Source organism: Panulirus ornatus, chromosome 15 (genome assembly GCF_036320965.1).
Source record: "Panulirus ornatus isolate Po-2019 chromosome 15, ASM3632096v1, whole genome shotgun sequence".
Taxonomy (NCBI): Eukaryota; Metazoa; Arthropoda; class Malacostraca; order Decapoda; family Palinuridae; genus Panulirus; species Panulirus ornatus.
The window spans coordinates 16,438,809-16,466,064 of NC_092238.1; the positions used below are offsets into that span (position 1 = coordinate 16,438,809).

The following is a 27,256-nucleotide window of genomic DNA, read 5'->3' on the forward strand; positions in this document are numbered from 1 at the left end:
CTTCCTCCAGTTTTTCTCCATTCAAACTCACCTCCCAATTGACTTGACCCTCAACCCTACTGTACCTAATAACCTTGCTCTTATTCACATTTACTCTTAACTTTCTTCTTTCACACACTTTACCAAACTCAGTCACCAGCTTCTGCAGTTTCTCACATGAATCAGTCACCAGCGCTGTATCATCAGCGAACAACAACTGACTCACTTCCCAAGCTCTCTCATCCCCAACAGACTTCATCCTTGCCCCTCTTTCCAAAACTCTTGCATTCACCTCCCTAACAACCCCATCCATGAACAAATTAAACAACCATGGAGACATCACACACCCCTGCCGCAAACCTACATTCACTGAGAACCAATCACTTTCCTCTCTTCCTACACGTACACATGCCTTACATCCTCGATAAAAACTTTTCACTGCTTCTAACAACTTTCCTCCCACACCATATATTCTTAATACCTTCCACAGAGCATCTCTATCAACTCTATCATATGCCTTCTCCAGAGCCATAAATGCTACATACAAATCCATTTGCTTTTCTAAGTATTTCACACATACATTCTTCAAAGCAAACGCCTGATCCACACATCCTCTACCACTTCTGAAACCACACCGCTCTTCCCCAATCTGATGCTCTGTACATGCCTTCACCCTCTCACTCAATACCCTCCCATATAATTTGCCAGGAATACTCAACAAACTTATACCTCTGTAATTTGAGCACTCACTCTTATCCCCTTTGCCTTTGTACAATGGCACTATGCACGCATTCCGCCAATCCTCAGGCACCTCACCATGAGTCATACATACATTAAATAACCTTACCAACCAGTCAACAATACAGTCACCCCCTTTTTTAATAAATTCCACTGCAATACCATCCAAACCTGCTGCCTTGCCGGCTTTCATCTTCCGCAAAGCTTTTACTACCTCTTCTCTGTTTACCAAATCATTTTCCCTAACCCTCTCACTTTGCACACCACCTCGACCAAAACACCCTATATCTGCCACTCTATCATCAAACACATTCAACAAACCTTCAAAATACTCACTCCATCTCCTTCTCACATCACCACTACTTGTTATCACCTCCCCATTTGCGCCCTTCACTGAAGTTCCCATTTGCTCCCTTGTCTTATGCACTTTATTTACCTCCTTCCAGAACATATATATATATATATATATATATATATTTTTTTTTTTTTTTTTTTATACTTTGTCGCTGTCTCCCGCGTTTGCGAGGTAGCGCAAGGAAACAGACGAAAGAAATGGCCCAACCCCCCCCATACACATGTATATACATACGTCCACACACGCAAATATACTTACCTACACAGCTTTCCATGGTTTACCCCAGACGCTTCACATGCCCTGCTTCAATCCACTGACAGCACGTCAACCCCGGTATACCAAATCGCTCCAATTCACTCTATTCCTTGCCCTCCTTTCACCCTCCTGCATGTTCAGGCCCCGATCATACAAAATCTTTTTCACTCCATCTTTCCACCTCCAATTTGGTCTCCCTCTTCTCCTTGTTCCCTCCACCTCCGACACATATATCCTCTTGGTCAATCTTTCCTCACTCATCCTCTCCATGTGCCCAAACAACTTCAAAACACCCTCTTCTGCTCTCTCAACCACGCTCTTTTTATTTCCACACATCTCTCTTACCCTTATGTTACTCGATCAAACCACCTCACACCACACATTGTCCTCAAACATCTCATTTCCAGCACATCCATCCTCCTGCGCACAACTCTATCCATAGCCCACACCTCGCAACCATGCAACATTGTTGGAACCACTATTCCTTCAAACATACCCATTTTTGCTTTCTGAGATAATGTTCTCGACTTCCACACATTCTTCAAGGCCCCCAGGACTTTCGCCCCCTCCCCCACCCTATGATCCACTTCCGCTTCCATGGTTCCATCCGCTGCCAGATCCACTCCCAGATATCTAAAACACTTCACTTCCTCCAGTTTTTCTCCATTCAAACTCACCTCCCAACTGACTTGACCCTCAACCCTACTGTACCTAATAACCTTGCTCTTATTCACATTTACTCTTAACTTTCTTCTTCCACACACTTTTCCAAACTCAGTCACCAGCTTCGGCAGTTTCTCACATGAATCAGCCACCAGCGCTGTATCATCAGCGAACAACAACTGACTCACTTCCCAAGATCTCTCATCCACAACAGACTTCATACTTGCCCCTCTTTCCAAAACTCTTGCATTTACCTCCCTAACAACCCCATCCATAAACAAATTAAACAACCATGGAGACATCACACACCCCTGCCGCAAACCTACATTCACTGAGAACCAATCACTTTCCTCTCTTCCTACACGCACACATGCCTTACATCCTCGATAAAAACTTTTCACTGCTTCTAACAACTTTCCTCCCACACCATATATTCTCAATACCTTCCACAGAGCATCTCTATCAACTCTATCATATGCCTTCTCCAGATCCATAAATGCTACATACAAATCCATTTGCTTTTCTAAGTATTTCTCACATACATTCTTCAAAGCAAACACCTGATCCACACATCCTCTACCACTTCTGAAACCACACTGCTCTTCCCCAATCTGATGCTCTGTACATGCCTTCACCCTCTCAATCAATACCCTCCCATATAATTTACCAAATGGGGAGGTGATAACAAGTAGTGGTGATGTGAGAAGGAGATGGAGTGAGTATTTTGAAGGTTTGTTGAATGTGTTTGATGATAGAGTGGCAGATATAGGGTGTTTTGGTCGAGGTGGTGTGCAAAGTGAGAGGGTTAGGGAAAATGATTTGGTAAACAGAGAAGAGGTAGTGAATGCTTTGCGGAAGATGAAAGCCGGCAAGGCAGCAGGTTTGGATGGTATTGCAGTGGAATTTATTAAAAAAGGGGGTGACTGTATTGTTGACTGGTTGGTAAGGTTATTTAATGTATGTATGACTCATGGTGAGGTGCCTGAGGATTGGCGGAATGCGTGCATAGTGCCATTGTACAAAGGCAAAGGGGATAAGGGTGAGTGCTCAAATTACAGAGGTATATATATATATTTTTTTTTTTTTTTTTTTTTTTTTATACTTTGTCGCTGTCTCCCGCGTTTGCGAGGTAGCGCAAGGAAACAGACGAAAGAAATGGCCCAACCCCCCCCCCCATACACATGTACATACACACGTCCACACACGCAAATATACATACCTACACAGCTTTCCATGGTTTACCCCAGACGCTTCACATGCCTTGATTCAATCCACTGACAGCACGTCAAACCCTGTATACCACATCGCTCCAATTCACTCTATTCCTTGCCCTCCTTTCACCCTCCTGCATGTTCAGGCCCCGATCACACAAAATCTTTTTCACTCCATCTTTCCACCTCCAATTTGGTCTCCCTCTTCTCCTCGTTCCCTCCACCTCCGACACATATATCCTCTTGGTCAATCTTTCCTCACTCATTCTCTCCATTTGCCCAAACCATTTCAAAACACCCTCTTCTGCTCTCTCAACCACGCTCTTTTTATTTCCACACATCTCTCTTACCCTTACGTTACTTACTCGATCAAACCACCTCACACCACACATTGTCCTCAAACATCTCATTTCCAGCACATCCATCCTCCTGCGCACAACTCTATCCATAGCCCACGCCTCGCAACCATACAACATTGTTGGAACCACTATTCCTTCAAACATACCCATTTTTGCTTTCCGAGATAATGTTCTCGACTTCCACACATTTTTCAAGGCTCCCAAAATTTTCGCCCCCTCCCCCACCCTATGATCCACTTCCGCTTCCATGGTTCCATCCGCTGACAGATCCACTCCCAGATATCTAAAACACTTCACTTCCTCCAGTTTTTCTCCATTCAAACTCACCTCCCAATTGACTTGACCCTCAACCCTACTGTACCTAATAACCTTGCTCTTATTCACATTTACTCTTAACTTTCTTCTTCCACACACTTTACCAAACTCAGTCACCAGCTTCTGCAGTTTCTCACATGAATCAGCCACCAGCGCTGTATCATCAGCGAACAACAACTGACTCACTTCCCAAGCTCTCTCATCCCCAACAGACTTCATACTTGCCCCTCTTTCCAGGACTCTTGCATTTACCTCCCTAACAACCCCATCCATAAACAAATTAAACAACCATGGAGACATCACACACCCCTGCCGCAAACCTACATTCACTGAGAACCAATCACTTTCCTCTCTTCCTACACGTACACATGCCTTACATCCTCGATGAAAACTTTTCACTACTTCTAACAACTTGCCTCCCACACCATATATTCTTAATACCTTCCACAGAGCATCTCTATCAACTCTATCATATGCCTTCTCCAGATCCATAAATGCTACATACAAATCCATTTGCTTTTCTAAGTATTTCTCACATACATTCTTCAAAGCAAACACCTGATCCACACATCCTCTACCACTTCTGAAACCGCACTGCTCTTCCCCAATCTGATGCTCTGTACATGCCTTCACCCTCTCAATCAATACCCTCCCATATAATTTACCAGGAATACTCAACAAACTTATACCTCTGTAATTTGAGCACTCACTCTTATCCCCTTTGCCTCTGTACAATGGCACTATGCACGCATTCCGCCAATCCTCAGGCACCTCACCATGAGTCATACATACATATATATATATATATATATATATATATATATATATATATATATATATATATATATATATATATATATATATATATATATATATCACAATTAGGACTTTATCATACCTGAGAAGAGCTTGTTTTACCTATTCCTGAACCATCCTGACTGTTACTTCATTGTCATCATTGTATATTTTTCTATTTCTTTGCAATTCTTTGGAGGATTATATGATAATCTGTAGTTACTCTTCCCATTAAGTATAGTATGAATGGACCATCTTCCAGTATTTCCTGAAACTTATGGGTACCTTTTATTAATAAGACCAAAGCTCGCCCTTCTTGGTCTTCTTTTTCCCTCATGATTACCCCTTTGGCCAGAGATAGGTAAGATCTTATCAATTTAGTAAGTTTTGTTTCCCAACTTCAACAATATCAGAAGCAGTTTCCCTTATATGATCCTTAAATTCCAGCTCTTTACCATTTACTACTATTCCACAAGTATTTTCATACATTACTTCCATGCTGATATCATCACCTAACATTCTTGACTTCTCTTTGAAGCTAGCAGAAGTGTCCCATTTTCTTGCCTTATTCAATTTCTCCAATTTTTGCCATCCAACTGTATTCTTTGTTTTTGTACCTCTCCTTCCTCTGTCTATCATCCTGCATGTCTGGTGAATACCCACTGAATTACACCTTGGTGTTATGTTTTTCTGCCTGCCTAAATTCATTTTGGCTTCATTATTCTAAAGCAAAAGTAACCATAATTAGCCATCCCCTTGTCTAGATTATAACTCCCAATTCTTTTTTTTTTTTTTTTTTTTTTTTACAGAAATTGCTTCTAACAATTCTACAGCCTCCAGTACCCTTTTAATGAGAGTTTATTCTTTCTTTCCTTTCGACTCTTGCTATGGTGTATGATCCTCATCCAGTCAAAAAATCATTAAATATTTATGTCTATCAACCTCCTGGTTTACTAATCTCTAAACCTGGTCCAATAATTTTGAGTAATCAACTTCCATGACCTGGTTTTCTATATTATCTCCATTTTTGCAAAACAAGCACTGATCATGTATGCTGTATGCTTTTCTAAACTTTCTCTCCCCCAAACCATAAATTTTCTTGATTGGTCTCTGAAAGTGCACGTTACTCTACCTCCAGCCTCATTCAATCTCCTAGACATCTCTTTCACAACATCCCCAGGTTCCAGCACTACTGCATCAAGTAAAATTCCGAGACTGCTAAATTGACACAGATAGCAGATATATACAAATAGGGGTATGTAAGACCAATACACAAAAGAGGATCCAAACTACCAATGAAACAACACAAACCAGTCAGTCTAACTTCACCATATTGTTCGAATGAGTAATAAAAGCAATGGAACTTCTTACTTCAAATGTACTTGTAAATTTAGGACAACATGGATCAATTTCTGGTAAAAGCATTCAACCAAAGCAACAAGCTCCTTATAATGACACATGAAATACCAATGAATGGAATGAGAATGGACACCATATTTCTTGATTCTGCAAAACATGTGAAAAAATTACACATTGCTACTACAAAAGAACATAGCATGACAAAATATTAAAGGAAAAAGAGGAAAATGGACCAAAGAATTTCTAACCAACAAAAGTTCAGAGTAGTAGCAAATGGAAATATGTCTGAGGACGATGTACTATCAGGAGTACCACAAGGAATGGCTCTACCTGAAACACTCCTAGAAATCATGAGCAAAAGAAAAACTACAGTGAGATATGGATATCATCTATGGATGGGTAGATGAGAAAAATGAAATTTAATGAAGTGAAATTGTAACAAGTCACAAGGCAATAAATGCTATTTCAGCACCAAAATAAAGAAACCCTACAAAGAAAGGATATAATGGGGTAAACATCAAAGATTTTGGAATTATTATAAAAACTTGAATCTAAGATATGCAAGGTAAGATAGTGCTTTCACGCCAAACAGTAACTGAAATGATACCAAGAATATTTGCAACGAGACATAATTCATGATGAAAGCGTTTTATGTATACACACGATGTAAACCTGATTATTGCCGTGCTGTATCATCCCCATAAAAAACAGCAAAACAGTATAGGAATATTTCACAAGGAAATTAAATGGACTGGAGTATATGAACCACCATGAAAGATTAAATCAGCCAAAGATATACATTCTTAAACACTGAAGGAAGATATACATATATAAAAAGATATGCCTGGCTACAAACATAAGGATTAAGAACAATGTTTCAAACCTAAGTAATTCGGCAATGAAGAATGAGAACTATTAATTCAAAAGATATCTATGGATACACAACTGCCTGGCGAAGAAGTTGGAGCAATTACTTACTGGGATACTTAGATATCTAAGAAATTTACATGGAGTAACTACAGAAGCATTAAAAAAAGGTCAGACTCGACGTTGAAGATGATACCATATGAACCTGGGATAAATAATTATGCCAGTGAAGTACTGGTCAAAAAATAGCATTATACAACAAGCAAGACAAGTGAAGGGATAAGGAGAGGCTGTCAAGAAAAACATCATTCTTCAATATAATAGTGGTGAGCACTTTGTCCTAATCCTGCCATCATGAGAGAATCTCATAGGTACTACCTGCCCACTAATTTTGAATGTTTCCATGCCCTGCATTGCAGGCAATTCCTCTTGCTCATCATTTGTAGGACACTTAAAATAACCCTTCCTTACCTCTCCTGCTCATTAATCATTCCAAATTCTTTCCTTTGGTTATGTACTTTATGTGAATTTGCATTTATGATCATGTACTCTAATCTTTAATTCCCCCAATTCCTCTCTCAATGCATACTTCGCGATCCTTAAAATGATTCATCAGTTTCTTTATGTTCTCTTGTTATTTTTACAATAAAGTTAAATATCAAATTACTTTCAAATGCATATCACTGTTTAGTCAGCACATTTACTAGCAAAGTAATAAGATTTTTAGCAGTATCAAGGAAATTTCACATATGGTACTCACCAAAGCACAAAAAGCAGATAGAAAAGCTTCAAAAAGACCAAAGAGCAAGAGCAAATATAATATACTCACCAAATCACACAGAGCCGATACAAGAAAAGTATCAGTGTCACCTTGAGAGAGGACAACTATCTTATTCTGCAATGCCTGAGGCAGCCTCTGAAGTATGAAGCACAGTACAATCCAATCTGGTAAAAGGAAAGTATTATGTAAACAATGCAAGACACTTTAATATACTAATATTTAGAAATTCAGAGATAGATAAGGTTACCATCCCACTGATCGTGACATATGCACATTGCTCGCATGTGCAGGTTCAGGTATTCATTTACAAATAGAAACTATATCACATAAGGTAGTATGGTTATCTTATTCATTTATCATACTTGATCGCCATTTCCGGCATCAGCGAGGTGGCACCATGAAACAGACAAAGAACAACCCATCCATTCATATAGCCATATATATATAGACAAACACCTATACATGTACATATACATACACATGAACATATAAACATATACACACACATACAAACACATGTATACACATGTACATATTCATACTAGCCCACCAATCCATTCCCTGCACCAAGCCACCCCAAAGGAATCGCTACCCTCTGCTTCAGCAAGGTAGCACCAGGAAAACTGATAAAAAAAGACCCCATTCGTTCACACTCGGTCTCTAGCTGTCATGTCTAATGCACAGAAACCACTGTTCCCTATCCACATCTAGGCCCCACAGACCATTCCATGGTTTACCCAGATGTTTCACATGCCCTGGTTCAGTCCACTGACAGCATGTCAACCCAGGCATACCACATCATTACAATTTATTCCTTGCAAACCTCTCACCCTCCTGTACATTCAGGCCCAGATCACTCAATCTTTCTCATTCCATCCTTCCACCTCCAATTTGGTCTCCCACTTCTTGTTTCCTCCACCTCTGACACATATTCACTTTGTCAATTGTTCCTCACTCATTCTCTCCATATGTTCAAACCATTTCAACACACCTGCTCTCTCTCAACCACACTATCAACACAAAGCTCCCTTACCCTTTCATTACTTAAACCACCTCACACCACACAATGTCCTCGAACATTTCATTTCAAACACATCCACCTTCCTCCGTGCAACCCTCATGCCTCACAACCCTCCATGCCTCACAACGTTGCAATATTGTTGGAGCTAATATTCCTTCAAAAATACCCTTTATCGCTCACTGAGATAACATTCTCTCTTTCCACGCATTCTTCATCACTCCCAGAACCTTTGTCCCCTCCCCAACCCTGAGACTCACTCGTGCTTCCATGGTGCCATTTGTTGCCAAGTCCACTCCCAGATATCTAAAACACTTCACTTCCTCCAAATTTTTCTCCATTCAAACTTACATCTCAATTGACTTGTCCCTCAACCCCTGCTGAACCTAATAACCTTGCTGTTATTCACAATTACTCTCAACGTTCTCCTTTCACACACTTGTCATCAGCTTCTGCAGTTTCTCACTTGAATCAGCCATCAGTGCTGTATCATCAGCAAAAAGCAACTGACTGACTTCCCAGGCCCTCTCATCCCAAACAGACTGCATACTCGCCCCTATCTCCAAAGCTCTTACTTTTACCTCCCTAACCACACAATCAATTGAGAAAAACAACCAGAGAGACATCACACACCCCTGCCCAAGACTGACTTTCACTAGGAACCAGTCACTCTCTTCCTACACCCTTACATGCTTGATTAAAACTTTTTCACTGCTTCTAGCAGCTTACATCCCTCATTATATACTCTCAAGAAATAGATGATTGGTTGGTAAGGATACTGAATGTATGTATAGATCATGCTGAAGTGCCTGATGATTGGCAGAATGCATGTATAGTGCCACTGTACAAAGGCAAAGGGGATAAAGGAGAGTGTTCAAAGTACAGAGGCATGTTTGTTGAGTATTCCTGGAAAATTGTATGCATGGGTATTGATTGAGAGGGTTAAGGCATGTACAGAGCATCAGACTGGGGAGGAGCAGTGTGGTTTCAGAAGTGGAAGAAGTTTGCTTTGAAAAATGTGCACAAGAAATATTCAGAAAAAGATGGATTTGTATGTGGCATTTATGGATCTGGAGAAGGCATATGATAGGTAGTATGATATTTTTATATATAATCTATATAAAGTTGCATATGACTTACATGTGATACATATTCTCCCTATGCCTGCTTAATCAAATATTCTAAGTTTCCTATGAAACAAAGAAAATCTGATGTCTTAAGGAGTACTTAACTCTAATACCCACTATACAGTTCTGGCCACTATTCTTCTTTTCATCATGGTCATAGACAAGGAGGCAAATGTTTTACAGATGAAAAAAGAGTGAGTAAAGCAACAAAGATATGGATGATCAAGAAAAACTTCCAAGTGATCTGGATAATATCTACAGATGGACAAATAAGAACTTACTGGAATCTAAATAAGAGAAATTTGAACATACCAGTCATGGGACAGAATGCTACTGCAATGTGCAATGCCTGCATATAAAAGCCCTACTGAAAAAGAAACGGAGAGCGAAGCAAACTTCTGAGATTCGGAAACAACTGTCAATGTGTTCAAGGAACACATTGAAAAGACAGTGCTTTCAAGCCAAATAATAACTGGAATGATATTGAGAACATTTGCAACAAGTGACAAACTATGATGAAAATCTTAACGTACAAAGGAGTAAATGAACACTGATGTACTGCACAGTTACCAGTACAGAAGACTGAATTAAATAAGAAAGACAATACACAAACATTTCACTATTTATCTATACCTATGAAACCTGTTCCAAATGGAACTCCCTCAAAGGGGTGGCCGTAGCAATAGAGTCTCTATAACTAGTGAACTCCAGTGCTGCTTCTTAGCCTTTAGTGCCTCATCCTCAACAGGCACTGGCAGAGGGCAACTCTAGCAGTGTTTGTTGAGGCTCCTACCTAACATTTCTACCCAAAGTATAACAAGTGGAAGATGAACAGAGGCAGTTAAGAGAAATACACAAGTGTAATACCAAGTCAACGTACAAGTGTCCTATCAAGTGGCGAGTGCACCACATTATCCCTGCTATCATGGCAAAATCTCACTGTAGGTACTTGTAGGCAGGTAGTCAAGTACTCTCAAACACCTCAAATCTGGCAACACTAGGGGGGGAGGGGGTCAAGCAGTTACCAGAATTCAGCAGTTTCTAGATTTTGAAAACCTATTATGCACAGCTGAGATGACTGGAAATTGAATAAATTATAACACATAGAGTATCCTTTCCTATTTTTTTTATTATACTTTGTCGCTGTCTCCCGCGTTTGCGAGGTAGCGCAAGGAAACAGATGAAAGAAATGGCCCAACCCCCCCCCCATACACATGTATATACATACGTCCACACACGCAAATATACATACCTACACAGCTTTCCATGGTTTACCCCAGACGCTTCACATGCCTTGATTCAATCCACTGACAGCACGTCAACCCCGGTATACCACATCGCTCCAATTCACTCTATTCCTTGCCCTCCTTTCACCCTCCTGCATGTTCAGGCCCCGATCACACAAAATCTTTCTCACTCCATCTTTCCACCTCCAATTTGGTCTCCCTCTTCTCCTCGTTCCCTCCACCTCCGACACATATATCCTCTTGGTCAATCTTTCCTCACTCATTCTCTCCATGTGCCCAAACCACTTCAAAACACCCTCTTCTGCTCTCTCAACCATGCTCTTTTTATTTCCACACATCTCTCTTACCCTTACGTTACTCACTCGATCAAACCACCTCACACCACACATTGTCCTCAAACATCTCATTTCCAGCACATCCATCCTCCTGCGCACAACTCTATCCATAGCCCACGCCTCGCAACCATACAACATTGTTGGAACCACTATTCCTTCAAACATACCCATTTTTGCTTTCCGAGATAATGTTCTCGACTTCCACACATTCTTCAAGGCCCCCAGAATTTTCGCCCCCTCCCCCACCCTATGATCCACTTCCGCTTCCATGGTTCCATCCGCTGCCAGATCCACTCCCAGATATCTAAAACACTTCACTTCCTCCAGTTTTTCTCCATTCAAACTCACCTCCCAATTGACTTGACCCTCAACCCTACTGTACCTAATAACCTTGCTCTTATTCACATTTACTCTTAACTTTCTTCTTTCACACACTTTACCAAACTCAGTCACCAGCTTCTGCAGTTTCTCACATGAATCAGCCACCAGCGCTGTATCATCAGCGAACAACAACTGACTCACTTCCCAAGCTCTCTCATCCACAACAGACTTCATACTTGCCCCTCTTTCCAAAACTCTTGCATTTACCTCCCTAACAACCCCATCCATAAACAAATTAAACAACCATGGAGACATCACACACCCCTGCCGCAAACCTACATTCACTGAGAACCAATCACTTTCCTCTCTTCCTACACGTACACATGCCTTACATCCTCGATAAAAACTTTTCACTGCTTCTAACAACTTTCCTCCCACACCATATATTCTTAATACCTTCCACAGAGCATCTCTATCAACTCTATCATATGCCTTCTTCAGATCCATAAATGCTACATACAAATCCATTTGCTTTTCTAAGTATTTCTCACATACATTCTTCAAAGCAAACACCTGATCCACACATCCTCTACCACTTCTGAAACCACACGGCTCTTCCCCAATCTGATGCTCTGTACATGCCTTCACCCTCTCAATCAATACCCTCCCATATAATTTACCAGGAATACTCAACAAACTTATACCTCTGTAATTTGAGCACTCACTCTTATCCCCTTTGCCTTTGTACAATGGCACTATGCACGCATTCCGCCAATCCTCAGGCACCTCACCATGAGCCATACATACATTAAATAACCTTACCAACCAGTCAACAATACAGTCACCCCCTTTTTTAATAAATTCCACTGCAATACCATCCAAACCTGCTGCCTTGCCGGCTTTCATCTTCCGCAAAGCCCTCACTACCTCTTCTCTGTTTACCAAATCATTTTCCCTAACCCTCTCACTTTGCACACCACCTCGACCAAAACACCCTATATCTGCCACTCTATCATCAAACACATTCAACAAAACCTTCAAAATACTCACTCCATCTCCTCACATCACCACTACTTGTTATCACCTCCCCATTTGCGCCCTTCACTGAAGTTCCCATTTGCTCCCTTGTCTTATGCACTTTATTTACCTCCTTCCAGAACATCTTTTTATTCTCCCTAAAATCTAATGATACTCTCTCACCCCAACTCTCATTTGCCTTTTTTTCACCTCTTGCACCTTTCTCTTGACCTCCTGTCTCTTTCTTTTATACATCTCCCACTCAATTGCATTTTTTCCCTGCAAAAATCGTCCAAATGCCTCTCTCTTCTCTTTCACTAATACTCTTACTTCTTCATCCCACCACTCACTACCCTTTCTAATCAACCCACCTCCCACTCTTCTCATGCCACAAGCATCTTTTGCGCAATCCATTACTGATTCCCTAAATACATCCCATTCCTCCCCCACTCCCCTTACTTCCATTGTTCTCACCTTTTTCCATTCTGTACTCAGTCTCTCCTGGTACTTCCTCACACAGGTCTCCTTCCCAAGCTCACTTACTCTCACCACCCTCTTCACCCCAACATTCACTCTTCTTTTCTGAAAACCCATACAAATCTTCACCTTAGCCTCCACAAGATAATGATCAGACATCCCTCCAGTTGCACCTCTCAGCACATTAACATCCAAAAGTCTCTCTTTCGCACGCCTGTCAATTAACACGTAATCCAATAACGCTCTCTGGCCATCTCTCCTACTTACATAAGTATACTTATGTATATCTCGCTTTTTAAACCAGGTATTCCCAATCATCAGTCCTTTTTCAGCACATAAATCTACAAGCTCTTCACCATTTCCATTTACAACACTGAACACCCCATGTATACCAATTATTCCCTCAACTGCCACATTACTCACCTTTGCATTCAAATCACCCATCACTATAACCCGGTCTCGTGCATCAAAACCACTAACACACTCATTCAGCTGCTCCCAAAACACTTGCCTCTCATGATCTTTCTTCTCATGCCCAGGTGCATATGCACCAATAATCACCCATCTCTCTCCATCAACTTTCAGTTTTACCCATATTAATCGAGAATTTACTTTCTTACATTCTATCACATACTCCCACAACTCCTGTTTCAGGAGTATTGCTACTCCTTCCCTTACTCTTGTCCTCTCACTAACCCCTGACTTTACTCCCCAGACATTCCCAAACCACTCTTCCCCTTTACCCTTGAGCTTCGTTTCACTCAGAGCCAAAACATCCAGGTTCCTTTCCTCAAACATACTACCTATCTCTCCTTTTTTCACATCTTGGTTACATCCACACACATTTAGGCACCCCACTCTGAGCCTTCGAGGAGGATGAGCACTCCCCGCGTGACTCCTTCTTCTGTTTCCCATTTTAGAAAGTTAATACAAGGAGGGGAGGATTTCTGGCCCCCCGCTCCCGTCCCCTCTAGTCGCTTTCTACGACACGCGAGGAATACGTGGGAAGTATTCTTTCACCCCTATCCCCAGGGATAATATACATATATATATATATACATATACACATACACACACATACACATACATACGCACATACACACACACACACACACATACATATATATATACATATGAAAAATGCAAGAAACAATTTAGAAAACTGAAACTTCTAGCTTGAAATGAATGAAAAAATGAATGTCACATAATGGTTCAACCTCTGGCTATGGAAAAAGGAAATGTATAATTTATTTACACAAACGTCAATAGCAGTTCTCATCAATTTAACCACTGTATCAATAAGCTTCAATGTCTAAGCTACATTTTTCTCCAATTTCACTATTTTCTGTCAAAACACCATGTATGAAAACTATCACTCCAGTAACACAACTATAAACATTTACTTCCCCTTTCCTATTATGTAAGTTTATTCCTAGAGAGAGGGGAGAAAGAATTCTTCTCAAGTATTGCCTGCATGTCACAGAAGCAAATAAGAGTGGCAGGTGTCAGGGATGGGATGGATAGCCTCCCCTTCTTATATTCCGGTAGATCAAAGTTGGAACTAATGGGGTTGCCAAGCAAAGAGTGCTCATCCTTCTCAAGGGCTCAGGCTGCGGTGCCTGAATGTGTAGATGTAAACAAGTTGAGAAGGGAAAGACAGGTACTGTGATGTGTTTGAGGAATGGAACCTGGATATTCTAGTTCTGAGTGAAATGAAGCTTAAGGATAAGGGGTAAGAACTGGGAACATCTTTGGGTAAAATTAGGGGTTTGTGTGAGGGCAAGAGCTGAAAAAGGAGCAGGAGTTCTACTGATGGAGAAGGTGTGAGAATGTGTGAAGGAGTGTAAGAAAAGGAGTTTCAGACTAATGTGTGTAAAACAAAGTGGATTAAGAGAAATGGGTGATTATTTGTACTTATGCACCTGGCCACAATTGGGCTGATGAGAAGCGAGTGTCTTATGAGGAGCTAAGTCAGGGTGTTAGCAGTTTTATGAGAAACTGGGCTTTTGCAATGGATGATTTGAACGCCAAAGTGGGTAATGTGGCAGTTGATGGTAGAACTGGGGTATTCTGTAAGGTGAATTTAAAGGGTGAACAGCTTCTGAAAATTTGGGCTGAAAAACATAGAAGAAAAAGAAAGAAAGAAAGAATGAATGAAAGAAAGGAGGAGAAGATCCACAAATAAATCAAGATTCATGAGTCCAAACAGTCACAACATACAGAAACCAGCTCTCTGTTTAAATTCACTTAGCCAATCAAAGCATCATACACACAGAAACTCACATCCAATAAGCTCTAAGCTCTCTCCTTTGTTTGTATAGTACAAAGTTTGCTGCCCTTGTGCTGTGCACACCATGCCAGTTCACCAATTTTTCGATATTACAGAGACTACTTTTTACCCATCATATCCAGAATATGGCCTGCCAAGTTCTAGTGCTACTCATACATCTGAAGTACCAAGGAAAAGCATCTCCATGAATGTAAAATTACAAATGTTGAGGTGACTGAAAGCTGAAGAGTATCAGGTCAATGTCAGTAATGGCTAAATCAATGCTCAGAACCATTAATACAAATGAAGACAAGATAAAAGCTTCTATCATTATGACTACAAAGATAACTCCTTTGAGGAGTTGTTTGCTTGAAAAAAAAATCTTAGGCAGGCCAAGCATACAAGTGGATGACAAGATGCAACAAAATATGCAATTAAACCTATTCATGATAATGGAAAAGGCATGGAGGATCTTCAGGCACCAACAGAAGGGAGATGGCTCAAACATTTTCAGCTTGCAGAGGTCGGTCAGATTTGTTCAAATGGCACAATAACTTGCACATCATCTGCATTTGTGGTGAAGCTGCAAGTGGGGATGCACAGGCTGCCAAGAAATTTCCCTACACCAACAAAGCTATCTTCAAGTGTGACAACTATCTGGAAAAGAATACCATCCCAAACTTTCATCTCTCAAGAAAAGAAGCACGCTTCTGGTTTCAAGGTCGCAAAGAGCACTTAACACTATTTCTTCAGGTACTGCTTGAGGAGCCTCCAAGCTAAAAATGACACTCATCAACCATTCTGAAACACCACCAGGTATGAAGAGATTTTCAAGAGGGCGTCTGCATTTGATTTGGAAACTAAGTAAGAAAGCCTAAGTGACAATTGATACTTTCCAGCAGTGGTTTGTGTCACATTTTTGCCAAAGGTAAAGCACTATTTGAAAGAGAAAATGTTGATACTATAGTGACCCAGGCCACTCCAAGAATCTAAACACCCTTTGGACCTGTATACTTGTCAAAATTGTCTACTTTCTACCTAATACAACTTCCATGATCCAGCCAATGGACCAGGAAGTCATAACAAATTTCAAAGCAAACCATCTTCATCGCACCTATAGACAACTACTTAAGGAAACAGATGGTAAAGATAAACAATCTAACTGACAATTTTGGAAAACCTACCACGTCATAAGGGCCAATGACAATGTTAGCAGCCTAGAATGAAGCAACTAACAATTACATGAACAGAGTATGGAAGAATCTATGGCTGAAAGCATGCAACAACTTCCTGAGCTTTAACATGGCACCAGCAATCACAGTTGACATTTTTAAGCTGGCCAACTAAGTGGAACTGGGTGGTGTTGATGTGGAAGAGATACTGCTGTCTCATAGTAACATTCTCACTAACGCAAACTGTGGGAACTGGCACAGCAATGCATCCAGGGTGAGGCTGTCAACTGATACAAAAGAGCCAGAGACATTACCAGAGAGAAACCTCACTACAGCATTCTTCTCAAACAGTATCACCAAGATCATTGATATTGTGGACCAGGTTGCTGAGAATTACCCAGATGAAGTACAGCAGCAAGGAAAAGAGAGATGTTCTTGACATGATTTCCTGCTATGGAGAATCGTTGTCAGAAAAATGTCAAGAAAAAGCAGTCAACCCCAGATTCAAGAAATAGCCAAAATACGATGAGCTACCACAGCCTAGCCTCTCATTCCAGGAGTAGCCTCTCCTAAGTCATCTCCCACAGCTGTTGTGATGTGTTGCTGAATTAGCGCTTTGCTAGTGAGTACCCATGACCACAGTTTATCAAATTATATTTCATTCTATTATACTTATTCGCTGTCTCCCATGTTTGTGAGGTAGCACAAGGAAACAGACGTGTTTCATATGTGTTTTGTGTGTTTTGTGTGTTTTAAATGTTTTATAATTCTAAATCAAGTTTAAACAAATAGAGAGAATGAATGAGAAAAGGCTGACAAAGAGCATATACAAGTCAAAAGTGGAAGGAACAAAAAGAGAGGAGAAAGGGAAGACCCAATCAAAGATGGAAGGATGGTGTGAAAAAGATTTTGAGTGATCAGAGCTTGAACATGCAGATGGGTGAAAGGTATGCACAGGATAAAGTAAATTGGAATGATGTGGTATACTGTGGTCCATGTTCTTTCGATGGACTAAACCAGAGCATGTGAAGTGTCCATGGTAAACAATGGAAAGGTCTATGGGACCTGGTTGTGGATAGGGAGCTGTGGTTTTGATGCATTACAAATGACAGCTATACAATAGTTGTGAACAGATGCAGCATTTCTTTGTCTGTTCCTGGCCTTAACTCATTAATGAAGGAAACAGCAGTCAAATATGAAAATAAATATTAGGCATAGGTCTTATTGTATGACAGAAAATTGTGTGTGGTTACCAAAGAACAAGTGTTTGGTGGTACGTGTGGTGGCAGGTTGAATGTCAGCTGCTGAGAGGTGATTGGCCGTACATCCAGTGTAAGCTACCCCTCCCTTCCACTCCACCTATCTAATCACCCCCACCTTCATGCTTTCTCATTCTATATATCATAATGTTATAAAATGTAATACTGAAGGAACACAAAGTTGTACATTTATAATTTCGCTAAATTTTTGTGGGAAGACAATGGCAGTAGATTGGTGTCTAGTAGTGCTGCAGCCAATGTTAAAAAAGAAATCAGAAGCCAGATTACCTCCTCACCACTTATCACAATCTCCTTCAACACCTCCACCACCTCTGTCATCACCGGCCACACCATTACTAATATCTATATCACCACCACCTAAATCATAATTCCAGTGATGCAGAGATGGATTAGATTCAGCCAAAGCAGAGCCATATGGTATACACTGCCTTTCACCTCCCACCCCACATCTTATTGGCATGCTGTGCCTCACTCATTATCCTATAATTGTCATTATTCATCAAATGACTGTCATGCATGTGACACTATTATGCACTGTTTACTTTTCATTAATTAGAAAAGATATGTTATTGTAACAGTTTGTGTTTCTTAATACCTGTAACCCACAAATATAATGCTGTATAAATTTCATAGCTATAGCGACAGGTTTGGATGGTATTGCTGTGTAATTTACCAAAAAAGGGGGGTGACTGTTGTTGACTGGTTGGTAAGGATATTTAATGTATGTATAAGTCATGCTGAGGTGCCTGAGGATTGGCAGAATGCATGCACAGTGCCATTGTACAAAGGCAAAGGGGTTAAAGATGAGTGCTCAAATTACAGATATATAAGTTTGTTGAGTATTCCTGGGAAATAATATGGGAGGGTACTGATTGACAGGGTCAAGGTATGTACAGAGCATCAGATTGGGGAAGAGCATGTGGTTTCAGGAGTGGTAGAGGATGTGTGGATCAGGTGTTTGCTTTGAATAATGTATGTGAGAAATACTTAGAAAAACATATGGATTTGTGTGTAGCTTTTTTTATGGATCTAGGGAAAGCATATGAGAGAGTTGATAGAGATAATCTGTGGAAGGTATTATGAGTATATGGTGTGGGAGTAAGATGTTGGAAGCAGTGAAAAGTTTTTATCGAGGATGTAAGGCATGTGTATGAGTAGGAGGAGAGGAAAGTGACTGGTTCCCAGTGAATGTCAGTTTGCAGCAGGGGTGTGAGATGTCTCCATGGTTGTTTAATTTGTTTATGGGAGGTGAATGCAAGAGTTTTGGAAAGAGGGGCAAGTATGCAGTCTGCTGTGGATGAGAGGGCTTGGGAAGCAAGTCAGTTGTAGTTCGCTGATGATACAGCGCTGGTGGTGGATTCGGGTGAGAAACTGCAAAAGTTGGTGACTGAGTTTGTTAGTGTGTGAAAGAAGAAAGCTGAGAGTAAATGTGAATAAGAGCAAGGTTATTAGGTTCAGTACAGTTGAGGGACAATTCAACTGGGAGGAAAGTTTGAATGGAGAAAAACTGGAGGAAGTAAAGTGTTTTAGATATCTGGGAGTGGATTCGGTGTCAGATGGAACAATGGAAGCGGGAGTGAGTCACAGGGTGGGGGAGGAGGCAAAGGTTCTGGGAGCGTTGAAGGATGTGTGGAAGGCAAGAACATTATCTTGGAAAGCAAAAATGGGTATGTTTGAAGGATTAGTGGTTCCAACAATGTTATATGGTTGTGAGGCATGGGCTATAGATAGGGTTGTGCAGAGGAGGGTGGAGGTGTTGGAAATGAGATGTTTGAGGACAATATGTGGTGTGAAGTCGTTTGATCGAGTAAGTAATGAAAGGGTAAGAGAGATGTGTGGTAATAAAAAGAGTGTGGTAGAGAAAGCAGAAGAGGGTGTTTTGAAATAGTTTGGTTACATGGAGAGAATGAGTGAGGAAAGATTGACAAAGAGGATATATGTGTCAGAGGTGGAGGAAACAAAGAGAAGTGAGAGACCAAATTGGAGGTGGAAGGATGAAGTGAAAAGATTTTGAGAGATTGGGGCCTGAACATACAGGAGGGTGAAAGGCATGCAAGGAATAAAGTGAATTGGAACGATGTTGTATAACAGGGTCGACGTGCTGTCAATAGATTGAACCAGGGCATGTGAAGCATCTGGGGTAAACCATGGAAAGATTTGTTGGGGGTCCTGGATGTGGAAAGGGAGATGTGGTTTCGTTGCATTACACATGACAGCGAGAGACTGAGTGTGAATGAATGTGGCCTTTGTTGTCTTTTCCTAGCGCTACCTTGCACGCACGCACACACGCACAGTGTGTGTGTGTGTGTGTGTGTGTGTGTGTGTGTGTGTGTGTGTGTGTGTGTGTGTGTGCCATTTCATGTGTGGTGGGGTGGAGGCAGGAACGGATGAGGGCAGCATGTATGAATATGTACATATGTATATATGTTGGAAAGGATCACAATTTTGCACGTGATATGTATATATGTATATGTCTGTGTATGTATACATTGAAATGTATAGGTATGTATGTAAGCGAGTGAACTTTTATGTATATCTATGTGTATGTGGGTGGGTTGGGCCATTCTTTCATCTATTTCCTTGCGCTACCTCGCTAATGCGGGAGACAGCGGCAAAGTATAATAAAAATAAAAAATAAAAATTCTATCAGGAACACCTCTCCATATATGCAATGTTATAATGAGAGCAGTTTCCTTACCACTCAATTTTCCAGGAACATATCTTGAATGCTAATCAGAAAATTATGGTATGTAAATCTACATGAAGTAGGAAAGATAAGCAGATATTAATGTACTGGATTACTTACTGACAGGCATGCATAAAAGGGACTCTTGGATGTGACTGAACTGAGATGGGGCAGCTAGCGGAATGTTTGATCACTACCTTGGTACTTGGAGGTAAATGTATTGAGAGGGGAAGCGTGTGGAAAGTTTGATCACTATCTGGTGGATGCAAGGATGAAGATTTGTAGAGGCTTTCAGAAAAAAGGAAATGACATGGGTGGAGAGAGAGTAGCGAGAGTATGCGAGCTTGAAAAAAAAGAAGCTTGTGTGAAGCAATACCTAGAAAGATTGAAGAGTAGCAAAAGGCATGTCTAACTTAAGTTCAGGATGTGAGGGAGGAATGGGAAATATTTACGGAAGTAGTGCCAAAACATGCAAATGATATTTGTGGCATATGGATGGAGGCCTGGTGTAAAAAAAAAATGGTAAGTGGGGGACAATGAAATAAAGTTGCTAATGAAAGAGAAAAGAAAGGTGTGTGAACATTACCTACATGGAAGGAGTGCAAGCTGATTGGATGATGTACAACAGAAAGTGGCAGGAGTTCAAAGGGAAGGTGCAAAAGTGACAGAGAATGCAAGAAGCTTCAAGAACAAGAAAATGTTACATAAAAGAGTATATGGGAATATCAGTGAAGGAGGCAAATGTACCAGGAAAAATGATACCATAAGAGGTGGGAAACCTGCACCATGGAGAGGAAGGAAAGCATGGTACAGGAACCTTTGAGGATATGACATGTCACAGCAGCCAGCGAGTTCACTTGAGCTCCATATACATAACTTTGTTCTGGTCCCTTGTCCATTCCCCAATGATGGTTCACTGAAGTGAAGCATAGGAACAAAGTGCTCTTGTCTTCTCAATTGTCTTCTTCCAACCTTATTATTTGTCTGATTGTGGATATGAATGTGAAGATAGGGTGATAGACGTGGGGTGTTTGGGTTGGGGAGGTATGTGAAATGAGAAAAACATGGAGAAAGATTTGGTGAAAATATTATGGGAAGTGAAAAACCTTGTGTAAGATGAAGTGTATTACAGCTGAATTTTTAAGAAAGGGAGTGACTGAAGATTTTCAGAGTATGCACAGATCATGGTGAGGTACCCGAGGATTAGAGGAATGAATGTATAATGCTATTGTACAAAGGCAAGAGGGACAAAGATGAATGTTTGCATTACAAGGAAATAAATTTGTTGAAAGTACCCAGTGAATTATATAAAAGTGAGGTGAATGAGGGGGTGGTGGAATGCATAAAGCATCAGACTGGGGAGGAGAAATGTGATTTCAGGAGTGGTAGAAGATGTGTGATTTGGTGTTTGCTTTGAAGAATATAAGTGAGAAGTACCCACAGAAGCAAAAGGATTTGTATGTGGCATATAAAGATATAGAGAATGAATACAACTGACTACAAATTAAACAGCAACAAAACATTTGGTCCCAATGACACTGATTGTGATAGTGGGAGAGAACAAAATCTCCAGGAATGATGTGGTAGGAGTAGAAAGGACATACAAATTTTCAAAATATGAATAACTCTAAACTTATCATATAACTAAGGAGATGCAAATAATGTCAGTCATGAATTTTGAAGTGAAACATTTATCAAATCTATGGCACTGCTGTCAACTACATTGACTGGTAAATCATTCCACATGTTGGAAATCCTTTTGAAGAAAAAGTACTCTGTCTCATCTATGAGGTTATATCCATTACTATAAGTGAAATCAGACAAATATATCCTAAGCTGTAGCTCGTTAGATCAAGATTACTAAAGTCTTTACTGATTAGGTCATCAGAGTTTATTACACCCACATCCTTATCCTCATTTATCTTTAGTATACAGCACAACAGAATTCACACTGTACCGAGCTTTCCATTTTTACTACCAATAAGTAAAACTTTGCAGCTATTAATACTGAAATTAATTTGTCTTATGTTAACCCAGTCCATCAGTTTGTCTATGTCAGTCAGAAGTTTCTGTTGAAGATTTATTTCCCAACTTAGTATCGTCCACACATTTTGGTATCTTATAATATCATGATGCCCACTATCAATATCATCAATACATATGAGAAAGAGAATCAGTCCCAAGACTGATCCCTGTGGCAAACCACTTGTTACATCTAATCATTCAGAGGCTTGACCATGAATCACTACTCTCTCTTTTCAGCCAGTCAACCAATTTCCTAAACATCAAAGTACAACCCCATCTACACCATATGACTTAACTTACATTAGTTACCTTTGATTCTTTTTTACGTTGGAGGTTCCAGTTGCAAACAAAAGTCCATATCAAGGCTGGACCTTAGTCAAAATATAGTGGGGATTATGAAAGGGGGAAAAAAAAGGATACTACTAACAAATTTTGGAGGTGAAAAATGTCTTAAAATGTACCAGGTAATAGTTATTGGGGATTAACATGAGAAGGTAGAGAGTTCCAGAGCTTCAAGGTGTAGCAAAAGAAATGGTTATCAAAACAGCCTACCCTTGAGTTGCCAATGGCCACATAGTAAGCATGTGATGCAGAAGCATGCCAAATATTGCATGTTCCAGCTAGTGGTGGGTGCACACAAGCGGCAAGCCACTGGGAGCAAAAACCAAAGTAATACCAATAGAAGAGGGTAAGTGAACCAACACTGCGGTGTAGTGCGAGCGGGTCAAGTTTTGAAGTTGGCCTGAGAGAGCTTATACGTCAGACCACTTTCAACTCTGTCAAGTAGGATGCATCTCAAATGTGAGAGCAATACTCCATAACAGGACAAATTAATCCTTTATATAAATGAAGCAACTGCTCAGAAGAAAAAATTTCAGCATCTAAACAAAACTCCTGGTTTCTTAGGGGAAAACTTAGCCATTTCTGCAATGTGGGGTTTCCAGGAAAGAGTGAATGTTACAATTAATATCACACCTATTATGTACATCAAGTCAAGAGGTAGAATTATAGAACTGTCAAAGGAGAGACGAGAGTTGTGATAAGTTTTTGATATCGAAATGGGTAGAAACTGAGTCTCAGAGTCATTAAACTTAACTAGATTACATCTACTCCACTGGTACAACCTGTCCAAGTATGAGTTTATTGAGGATATTGTGGTGAGACAAGATGCAGATCGAAAGAGAAGAAGCTAAATTGATGGATGTGGATGAATGCAGTGCTGAGTCATCAGTGCATGAGTGCACTTTATTATTTGTGGAAAAAGAGTAAATCAATGATAAAAAGAAGAAAAAGTATAGCGGAGGGACAGACCTTGAGAGACACCACTGTTGATGGAAAAAGTCAAAAGGGGGGAGGCTATTCCATCAGCTTTATCAAATGCTTCTGGAAAATCAAAATAGAAGACATCAACTGTTTTACTTTCATCATACATAATGATCATTTCATTTAAGAAATTAAGCAGCTTTGTCAAATATGAACTATCTGGAGAAAACCCATGATGAGAATTGTTTAATAAGATAGGGTCCTCTAAATGGTTGATAATCCCAAATGATGGTTTACATTAGTTTACCAACTACAGACATTAAGCTAAATGGACAATAATTTCTTGACACCTGGTGCTATATTGCTATAGGGGAGGGGGTAATGCTATATCCTGAGTGATGGGGTGGCAACAGGAATGAATAAAGGCAGCAAGTATGAATGTATATTTTTTTTTTTCAAACTATTCACCATTTCCCGCGTTAGCGAGGTAGCATTAAGAACAGGGGACTGGGCCTTTGAGGGAATATCCTCACCTGGCCCCCTTCTCTGTTCCTTCTTTTGGAAAATTAAAAAAAAAATAATGAGAGGGGAGGATTTCCAGCCCCCCGCTCCCTCCCCTTTTAGACGCCTTCTACGACACGCAGGGAATACGTGGGAAGTATTCTTTCTCCCCTATCCCCAGGGATAATATATTTATATTTATTTATTATACTTTGTCGCTGTCTCCCGCGTTAGCAAAGTAGCGCAAGGAAACAGACAAAAGAATGGCCCAACCCACCCACATACACACGTTTATACATACACGTCCACACACGCACATATACATACCCATACATCTCAACGTATACATATATACACACACACACACAGACATACACATATATATACATGCACCTAATTCATACTGTCTGCCCTTATTCATTCCTGTCACCACCCCGCCACACATGTATTAACAACCCCCTCCCCCAGCATGTGCGCGAGGTGGCACTAGGAAAAGACAACAAAGGCCCCATTCGTTCACACTCAGTCTCTAGCTGTCATGTATAATGCACTGAAACCACAGCTCCCTTTCCACATCCAGGCCCCACAAAACTTTCCATGGTTTACCCCAGACACTTCATATGCCCTGGTTCAATCCATTGACAGCACGTCGACCATGGTATACCATATCGTTCCAATTCATTGTATTCCTTGCACACCTTTCACCCTCCTGCATGTTCAGGCCCTGATCACTAAGAATCTTTTTTACTCCATCTTTCCATCTTTCATATTGTGCATAATTGCTGTTACCCGCATCAGAGAGGTAGAACCAGGAAACAGATGAAGAATGGTCCATCCACTCATATACACACATATATATATATATATTCTATTTATTTTATTTATTTTGCTTTGTCGCTGTCTCCCGCATTTGCGAGGTAGCGCAAGGAAACAGACGAAAGAAATGGCCCAACCCACCACCATACACATGTATATACATACACGTCCACAAACGCAAATATACATACCTATACAACTCAATGTACACATATATATATACACACACAGACACATACATATATACCCATGTACACAATTCACACTGCCTGCCTTTATTCATTCCCATCACCACCTCACCACACATGGAATACCATCCCCCTCCCCCCTCATGTGTGCGAAGTAGCGCTAGGAAAAGACAACAAAGGCCCCATTCGTTCACACTCAGTCTCTAGCTGTCATGCAATAATGCCCGAAACCACAGCTTCCTTTCCACATCCAGGCCCCACAGAACTTTCCATGGTTTACCCCAGATGCTTCACATGCCCTGATTCAATCCACTGACAGCACGTCAGCCCCGGTATACCACATCGATCCAATTCACTCTATTCCTTGCCAGCCTTTCACCCTCCTGCATGTTCAGGCCCTGATCACTCAAAATCTTTTTCACTCCATCTTTCCACCTCCAATTTGGTCTCCCACTTCTCCTCGTTCCCTCCACCTCCGACACATATATCCTCTTGGTCAATCTTTTCTCAATCATTATCTCCATGTGCCCAAACCATTTCAAAACACCCTCTTCTGCTCTCTCAACCACACTTTTTATTTCCACACATCTCTCTTACCCTTACGTTACTTACTCGATCAAACCACCTCACACCACACATTGTCCTCACACATCTCATTTCCAGCACATCTACCCTCCTGCGCACAACTCTATCCATAGCCAACTCTATCCGTGTGTGTGTATATATATATATATATATATATATATATATATATATATATATATATATATATATATATATATATATATATATATGTTGGATGGTATTGCAGTGGAATCTATTAAAAAAGGGGGTGACTGTATTGTTGACTGGTTGGGTTTTCACCCCCTCCACTACCCTATGATCCATTTCCGCTTCCATGGTTCCATCCGCTGCCAGATCCACTCCCAGATATCTAAAACACTTTACTTCCTCCAGTTTTTCTCCATTCAAACTTACCTCTAATTGACTTGACCCTCAACCCTACTGTACCTAATAACCTTGCTCTTATTCACATTTACTCTTAACTTTCTTCTTTCACACACTTTACCAAACTCAGTCACCAGCTTCTGCAGTTTCTCACATGAATCAGCCACCAGCGCTGTATCATCAGCGAACAACAACTGACTCACTTCCCAAGCTCTCTCATCCACAACAGACTTCATACTTGCCCCTCTTTCCAAAACTCTTGCATTCACCTCCCTAACAACCCCATCCATAAACAGTTTTTCTTTTTTTTTTTTCATACTATTCGCCATTTCCCGCATTAGCGAGGTAGCGTTAAGAACAGAGGACTGGGCCTTAGAGGGAATATCCTCACCTGGCCCCCTTCTCTGTTCCTTCTTTTGGAAAATTAAAAAAAACGAGAGGGGAGGATTTCCAGCCACCCGCTCCCCCCCCTTTTAGTCGCCTTCTACGACACGCAGGGAATACGTGGGAAGTATTCTTTCTCCCCTATCCCCAGGGATATATATTTTATATTTATTACACTTTGTCGCTGTCTCCCGCGTTTGCGAGGTAGCGCAAGGAAACAGACGAAAGAAATGGCCCAACCCACCCCCATACACATGTATATACATACGTCCACACACGCAAATATACATACCTACACAGCTTTCCATGGTTTACCCCAGACGCTTCACATGCCTTGATTCAATCCACTGACAGCACGTCAACCCCGGTATACCACATCGCCCCAATTCACTCTATTCCTTGCCCTCCTTTCACCCTCCTGCATGTTCAGGCCCCGATCACACAAAATCTTTTTCACTCCATCTTTCCACCTCCAATTTGGTCTCCCTCTTCTCCTCGTTCCCTC

At 40.8% G+C, this 27,256-nt stretch overlaps 1 protein-coding gene across 8 annotated transcripts in view; it reads right to left on the minus strand.

Annotated features, from left to right (window-relative positions):
* The window catches only part of LOC139753730 (tuberin-like), a 582,506-nt gene that overhangs the window by 373,539 nt on the left and 181,711 nt on the right, over positions 1–27,256 (minus strand). For all 8 annotated transcript variants that reach the window (XM_071670514.1, XM_071670517.1, XM_071670516.1 and 5 more), the window contains one exon: positions 7,726–7,841. In XM_071670514.1, the coding sequence (XP_071526615.1) occupies positions 7,726–7,841 (116 nt within the window). The remainder of the gene's footprint in view (positions 1–7,725; positions 7,842–27,256) is intronic.